Source organism: Cariama cristata, unplaced genomic scaffold (genome assembly GCF_000690535.1).
Source record: "Cariama cristata isolate BGI_N322 unplaced genomic scaffold, ASM69053v1 scaffold10215, whole genome shotgun sequence".
In the NCBI taxonomy this organism is placed as follows: Eukaryota; Metazoa; Chordata; class Aves; order Cariamiformes; family Cariamidae; genus Cariama; species Cariama cristata.
Window position 1 is genome coordinate 13152 of NW_009619270.1, and position 8314 is coordinate 21465.

The 8314-nt window shown below is 41.7% G+C and overlaps 1 protein-coding gene across 1 annotated transcript in view; it reads left to right on the forward strand.

Moving 5' to 3' along the window:
- The first annotated feature begins 1102 nt into the window (after nt 1-1102).
- The window catches only part of ITPKA (inositol-trisphosphate 3-kinase A), a 22230-nt gene continuing 15018 nt past the window's right edge, over nt 1103-8314 (forward strand). Inside the window, exons 1-2 of the mRNA XM_009701185.1 lie at nt 1103-1212; nt 1270-1369. Coding sequence (XP_009699487.1) covers nt 1103-1212; nt 1270-1369 — 210 coding nt within the window. The remainder of the gene's footprint in view (nt 1213-1269; nt 1370-8314) is intronic.

Genomic DNA, 8314 nt, shown 5'->3' on the forward strand with positions numbered 1-8314 from the left:
TATTTGAGTGCCTTTAATTTAGTTTACAAGCATTAATTACTTAAATTGTTCAGCAGTGGTCTGAAGTGGAGCTATTGCAGCCTGCAGTTGTGGGAACTGGTGCAGAGAAAGGGCACATGTCTGGACCTAGATCCCATACCGAAGCAGTGGAGTTTCTTCAGGTCTTTTGCAAATGAGTGTCCAGTGGTTTAGGATGTTAGAAGCTGAATTATCATGGTAGGAGAAAAATTGCATAACTACATTTTAAAAATAAATACCTGTCAGTAACCTCTTCATATATACGTGCATGCGTACAATAATTTCAGAAATCCTGATTTGCAAGCAAGCGTTGATGTGAGGGACGTAATTTTTTTTAATTGATGTTTTAATACTTCTTAGGAAATGTAAATAAAGCACAGAAAGGGATGATGTAACTTTCTTTGCTGTCCTGCAGGACGTAAGTATCTTTACAGCATTGATGCTGAACCATCTTGGTGCTTGTGACTAGAACGCCTTCAAAAGTATTGCAGCTCATTGATACTGGGATCAGCCCACTTCTATCTTGGTCCTCTGTGACTGAGCTACATTGTGATTTTACAGGCATTTGTCAAGCCTGTTTGAAAACTCACTGATACCCCTGGAAAGCCCTTTTCTGATATCTCACCTGAATGTTTTCGTTTTGTTGCAAATTAAAGCCATTTGTTCTTCTCCTTCCCAGTGGACAGGCAGAGCAATTGACTGCTCTTGTAGTTATGAAAACTTGTGTATTAGAAGACAGTTGCTGTGCTTGGTCCTCTTGGGATAAACAAACGCAATTCTTTCAGGCTCAGCGATACCATGTTTGTTATTCATCCCTGAACTCACCTCCAGTTTGTCAAAACTTTTATGGAATAGTGACCAAAATAGAGCACGATCATCACAGGTAACCAGTAGGTTCTCACAGCAGCCTTAACCCTACCCTTGTGCTTCCTATCCTTTCCTACAGCAAAAAATGAATTAAAGCACAATAGTCTTCCACTGTTACAGTGTTACATTCCTTTCAGGCAGAATCTTGAAGTTATATGGGATATGGCTTCTGGGGCCCTTACATGAGGATGCATTGAAAGCATGGTAGGCTTTCAACATGTGTGCACTAACCCAAGCTGCTAGAGAAAGGAAGAGAGGAGTCTTGGACCAGTTAGTAGAAGACAATTTTGCAACTTTTGTCCGATGGTTGTGGTTTGTGGCGAATGGGTAAGTGTAATGAAGGATAAGCATTAAAATTTCCTTAATTTCTCTTTATTTGTTCAGGTGGGGGAGTCTCCTGTGGCCACTGAGTCACTGGGATATTAAACTGATGATGAGCCTAGCCCCAAACTGTGGGGCAGGCAGGATAGAGCGGTGTGCCCAGGTAACAGGCTGCACCACCTTAGCAAATAAGATGAAGCGCATGCTCAGCTTCCTTCCCAAGTGCCTGGACTTCACTCAGGGGAGATTAGCTTCTTGAAGTTATTTCCTGGCTTGTTGCTGGACCACGGTCTTGATGTTATGCAGAAGCTACACCTGATTTAAATGGATTGGCACTTGTCGTAGTACATTTTGGATTTGAGGTCATACACAGTTCACAAATGACATGTTTGTACCTTAACAAATTGTGCTTATGTTTTAGGCTGAACCTATTCATTGGTTATGTGTAGAGAAGTGTGGATATGTTTGGGTTTTAAGTATGCCCAAATATTCATCCTGTTTGGAACTGGTAAGTCTGTGTCCTAGCTGATAGGATGTTAGGCTCATTTTTTTCATCTAAAGTGTTGTCTTTCTAAATGTCCCTTTCTCATGACTGGTGATGTCAATCAGTGACACATGACAAGCGGAGGATAAATGGAGGAAGGGCAGAGAATTCTCAAATTGCCAAACTGTGGCATAGGAAGTTTCTGAAGACTTAAAATGCAGTTGTTTTGGAGGTTAAGAAAGATTTATTTCCTTCTGCCACACGATCTGCTAAAGTGATGTTTGTTTTACCACAAAATTGTTCTGGGTGAGGGACAGCCTGGGTAAATCTCAAACATCTGGGCTCTGAAAGTGAGTCAACTTTCCTATAGTGAGGAGCTTTCCAGTTACTTCTTGGGTAATAACATTTCAGCTTCCAGCAAGACTGATGTTCTGGCAGAACCCTGGTAGGGTCAGAGCTGCTTTGGTTCAGTTTTACTGTATTTGGTAGGGACAGGTGGCAGAGCTCCATCCTGTTAGAGAACCAGCATCTTTCAGAGTGGAGCACAAGCTGTGAAGGTAGAGATAATGGCCATGTTTAATGCCTGCTATCAAAGGCAGACATTTCGGTATCCCTTAAAACGGAAAATGTTGATTCTTATTAAAACAGAATCTGTCTTTTGGTCAACACTATTGGCTTTTACAACATCTCTGTGAGAAATGTGAAGGAAACCCTTGTGACAATGCAGCTTTAAAGCCATCTAATTCCTTGACTATTTTAGCTTTTGGCTTGGGAATGACATAAGGTTGTAGATATTTCACTTGATAATGATCAGAAACAAAATGCCAACGTTGATTCCTGCAGAACAGTGAGGAGACTGTGGCTCTTGATGCTGTTTGCAGATTGCTTTCAGTTCTTTGCACTTCATTTTCCTCTGACTTGGAGAGAGACTGCTGCTGGAATTAAAAGTAGAATCCAACTGCAGAGCGGGACATGGGATTTTGTGCTCCCGGTAATTCAGTTTGATACTGACCGTCTGTTTCTCTTTCCTTTGCTTCCTTTAATCCAGACATAGTGACTATCTAGCAAGCTTACCAAGAATCCTAAAGGGTAGCAAGGCCAAATGACACATGCATCTCACTGCATGGTGAGGCATGACAGAGGAGAAAACACAGGAACCTGAGGCTTCTGTCTTGCAGCGTTGTTTCTGCTTATTGCACTAACTGTTTCTCATGACTCTGGAGATTAAGCCCAGCCCATCTTGAGTGTGGTACAAAACAGGAAACGAAAACCCTGCAGTCAGAGGATACACCTGCCAAACGCTTGTTGAGCAGCTGTGGCCCTCACCCGTGGCTGAGTCCAGCACCGGAAGCATCAAGGGCTAAGTACAGGCTGAGCACCCTTTCTTCTCAAAGGTTTGGAGGCTGGATGGTGAAAGAGAGGGAGGGAGAGAGAGATGAAGGCGTAGTCGCAGTTTGCCTGGCAGTCTGATGGGAGGTGCTGATCAGGAAGCTGCTTGTGTAGCATGCGAACTGCTGTTCTTTAGGAGCGTCCGTTCTCCCTTTCTGTTGATCATCAGTCTTACAGCTCCAGCTGGCACTCGTACCCTGTAGGAAGATCAACTGTGTGACAGAACAGCGAGTGTTAATTCCCTTGGGGACTGAAGCAGATACAAGGATGGTCAGGGCTCCCAAGGCGTTTGGCACATGGAGATTGCTCAGTGATTTCCTTGACCAGGGACATGGTTATACTGTTTGTATTCCTTGAGTGACAACTGACAGCATTTGAAGTAACACAGCTGCCCTGGCAGAAGGCCAGTTGCAGTGATTTGGCCAAACTGTCAGTTGATGTTGGTTGGCATAGCATCTCTGACAGTCTGAAGAGTGATGTTGTTGCATATCAGGTCAGGGCACAGTCTTTTTAAAGCTGATGCTCAAACCTCCAGACTCTGGACTTGGCTATCCATTGATGTAAGTTATCACAGAGCAAAATTTCGATGCTGGCCCTAAATACCTTTTTGTCTAGCGATGAGCAATCACTGCTGTGTGGACCAGTGTCTGTGTGCATCAGAAACCTGTTTACTGCCCAGGCACAAGAGAAGCTGAAATGTGGTAATAATGGGGCTAAGTCAGTTGCTCTAAGAGCCTCACCCTGTCTTGGGAGCCGAATCAAGTGTTGTGCTCAAACTTGGTTACAAAGGTTTGTGCGAGTGTTTGCTCACATACTCCTGTCAGAGCTTGCTTGGGGAACATTCTTCTTGTTGACTTGCTCTTTCACCTCCCACCCATTGCGATCTTTGTCTCGATTTGTGATTCATATCTGATTCAGCCAAGTGGGTAGTAGACTTGGCAGCAAGAATCTCCTTAGTTTGAGGATTCCAGAAACCTTTAATAAGGGGCAAAAGCACAGAAACTGGCTGCTGAAAGTACAAAGTAAGTGCCTTATGACAAATTCAGGGATTTTTTTTTTTGTTGTTGTTGTTATTTGGGGCATTTTTGTTTTAGCTATGGGCAAATCTTTCACATTGCTTCCTACACAGAGCCTTTGTGGATATTTAAGTTATGTTTCTCCCAACAAATAAGGGAAAAATGACATGTATGCCTCAGTTTCTCTCCATTGCAGTATGATGTGTTGTTAGGTATTCTAAGTTTCTTCAAATACCAAATGATGCCAAGCCTAGGAGTTGTAGTCTGGACAATTTTTTTTTAAAAAAAAAAAACACACCAAAACCCAAAACAAAACAAAAAACCCAAAACACACACAAAAAAACCCCAACCAACCAAACAAAAAAACACCACAAAAACCTTGTGGAATTTTGATTGACTTCAATGAAAAGCTTTTACTAACTGCTGTAGATACTTTAAAAGTGTGCATATATGTGTATATCTGTATATATTATTAGAAGAAAATGCAAGGATAATTGTAATTTGCTTATATTGGGCATAAAAATATCTGCAGTTCCAGGATCTGGATCTGATCAAATCAACTGCCTGCCTCTTTGAGCTCTGCAAAGACAGCTACACTAAGCTTCAAACTGAAAGAACTCGAAACCAGAATCCCTCAGTAGGCAAATTCTGTGCCTGTAACCGGAAAGATACCATGTTGCTCAGCAACTCTCACTATCTTTTAAATTTTTCTTTTATGTAATGTCGCTCAAATCCCCAGATCTCTCCATGAGATGAAACCATATGGTTGGCTGTCCCAGAACTGCATTTCCTTAAAAAAAAATGAAATCCCTAATAACCTTTGAAGCTGGCTGCTGTGAAGCTGCACCCATGGAAAACGCCTTAGTTTGGGGGAAATTACACTGATCTTGTTAGAATATTGTGATTTTGATGAAGCAGTAGATTCTTTGTTAAAGTGTGTGTGGCTTTGTTTTTTTTAAGTAGGTTGTAGGTATAGTACTGTAGTTATTGATTACATTCACACAGAGAGAAGCTTATGTAATTACGGGGTAATTAAATTAGGCTAGTAATTGTCTTGGTTGTGGTCCACTCAAGATGGTTTCTTATGGAAGCTTTTCATGGTAATGGCAGGTAGGGGCTGTATTGAGACAGACAAAAGCAAAGTTTTGTTTGGGCTAGGCTTAGTTCATTAAAAAAATATGGTTAGTAGCTTTGGACCTACGTTTAAGTTCTTTGTCTGTGCAGGTCCAATATGTCTGGTCAAAGCCAAGTCAAATAAAGTGACAAACAATATTGAAAATGGAGAACAAATCCGAACATGTTAAATTCATTTTCCGAATTGAAGTACAATGGCATAAAGAATTAAGAAAGCAAACTAGCTTTCAAGCTGATTTATTTCAGTTTTAATAAACTAAAGTAAATAAAACAGTCAAGGACTTTGTAGATAAAATTAACTCATAGGGTTTTAAAAACATTTTATTGAGTTATGTAAATGTATATACTATAAAAAGTAAAACTGAAACAATAATAAAACTGTAGAACATACACAGATTTTTAGAAGGAACAAATGTTAACAGAGAGCTATTTGCAGGACTAGACCCTACCACCTGCTCACACTGGTACTTATGACAGCTCTGAATAATCTTATGGACCTCATGAGGATTTATTGTATCACACAGAGTAGTATGGGTGCTAGCGTGTGACCCAGAAAGGAAGAAGGAAGGGGGGGGAAATCACAGCAGAGAGGTGAGCCGCTGGAGAATGACTAATACTGTACATGGATAAGTCATAACTGATACCCAGCTTAGTAATGCTTAGCGTTAGCTCAGGGCCTGCTGGTAGAAGGCACTTCCAGCTAATGGTCTGATGGGTTCCCAGGTGCCACTTTTCCGGTCACTGTTAGGCTTAGCGTGTCCCAAAAGAAGCCAACACCCATCACCTGCTCGTGTGCTTGCTCACTTGCACTGCGTTGGCTGAGGTTGCCAGGCAAGGTATCACTGGGTACTTTTGCCTTTTGGGCACATGGCTCATACACAATTATTTTGAAACACATGTAGTAAGTAACTTTTTGATAATTATAGTTTTCTGTACTCCTTGCAAGTCCCTGTGGAGGAACCTTGTTCCTTCTAGGAGTTAGTGAGACACTGAGTAGGCAGTGGTAACTAACATTACAGATTAGATTTCAGCCCCCATGTCCCAGAGTGGCAGAATTTAGCCTAAATGATGTAAAGACTTTAAGAGAACAGTAGATTATGATGACTGACAATTAAGTACTCTTTCTTAAAGCCTTTTAGGGGGAAAAAATTACAAAGAAATTTCTCACTATCCTTTTGTTTCTTGCTGTCATAATAGCTTTCTGTAGGCTTGCGTAGGCTTTGTACTAGTGCACAAAAAAAGACAACAGGATCTTGGATAAAGAAACTGCTGAAATCTTCCTGGAAAAAGGATCCAAGGGTCATTGTTTACTATCATCTAGTAGAATTTCTATGAAAATTTACTAGCTTAGGCAAGAAACTACTCCTCCACTCTACTGCTGATGGAAGAATGAACTTTTTTAGGGACCTGGTTCATATATGTTACATATCAGTGTACTTTTGTTCTTTAACTCACTATACTTTAAAGTAACATGCTAGGATTATTAAAACTGATGGATTTTTTTTTTTTCCCCTGAAGAAAAGGTTTTTCTTATTCCCCCCTCCTGCAGTACTTACTAGTTTAGATGTGATTGGTGTTTTTAATTATTGTAATTGCTTCACTTGGAACTCAATTCTGTAAATTCTTGTGTATGTTACCTGTTTGTCAGTGCTTGCCTCAGGGTAGTCACATGTGTTCAAGATGCCCACAGTACAGAGATCTTTGGTTTTCATTTTACCCTTAAAATAAAGGAGAGATTTTATTTATTTTTCCAAAGAACAGCAGAGGAAGGTTCAGGTCCCTATCCCCCATTGCCCTTAGGAGTCAGAGCGGCTCTCCAGTTCCCGAGGGATTTGACATATGCGCAGAGAGAGATTGCACTTGTTCTATACTGCCTGTAAAGCAACAACAGCAACCAAAACAACCCCACCCAATTCGGGGAGTCTGCACTAACCTGTTCAGTGAGCTTGGCTATTAGGGTGTTATAGCCCTTGTCATGAAATGGTGGGAGGGTTTCAGGAAAGCCTGGTACTTCCTAGGGATTAATTCCTGGGGACAGTGAGGCCTGAGCCCAAACCCCTTAAAATGGGTGAATAGCCTCCCAGTGAGTTTGGTGGGTTTTCCTCAGCTAAATCCTTGGGCAGAATCATCATGGCTGTGCTTCTGCATGCTAGTAACATATGAAGTTGTGCTCTCATTGTGAGAAAAAGCCTGGAGAAAGCTGTGCTCACAGGAACTAGTGGCTCTCAGTTTCTGCTCATCTTTGCTTTTCTTAATGGATAGAGGTGATGGCAACAGCTACTTTTATCCAGGGTCAGGTAGGCTGGGAATACCTCATCTGGCCAGCATCTTGTCTGCATATGCCAGTGCTAACCCAGAGCAAGACTGCCACATCTGCTGCATGGATGTATGCTTCTCCCCTCTTTAGCATCCCACACCTTTTATTGCTTAGGGAGATAGAGACATATATATATATAGTGTGTCAGTTACAGTTCACATTGAGTAACTTACATGCTGAATCTAAGAATGTTAATATTTCTCATGTTTGCCTCTTGGCCCTTTTGGAATGGTTTCCTTTTTCCTATTGGAAAACTCTTGAGTATGTTGATCTCAAGAGGCATATAAAACAGCATTGGTGATGTCAAGAGCATCCGATTCAGGCAGTCCTGGTAACAGAGATATCCGACTTTTCCCTGAATATATGTGAATACCATACACTGGCTGGGAATCTAAAAGAAATGAGGGCTTGGAGAAACCCAGGCAGAGCAAAAGGTCAGGGAAGACTGAGCAGGAATCTAGAAGAAACGGGGACCGAGGGAGATACGGACTGCAAATACAGATGGGCAGCGGTAGCAGTCCTCTTTGCCATTGCAACGTAAAGCAGTGATTTGAAAAGCGTATAATACCATTGCTAACAAAGAGGAAGAGATCTTGCTTTAGAAATAGAAGTGAGAAAGATTCCTCCTACAGCAGGCACACAAAGTTTTCATCTTCCCACTCACACCACTGCTCCAACAGCATGCAGCCCTGTTTGCATCCTGGCGATTTGCATCCTGGGTTGAGTGAGCTGGGAGACTGGAAGCTGTGGTAGAGGAAACTGCAACTG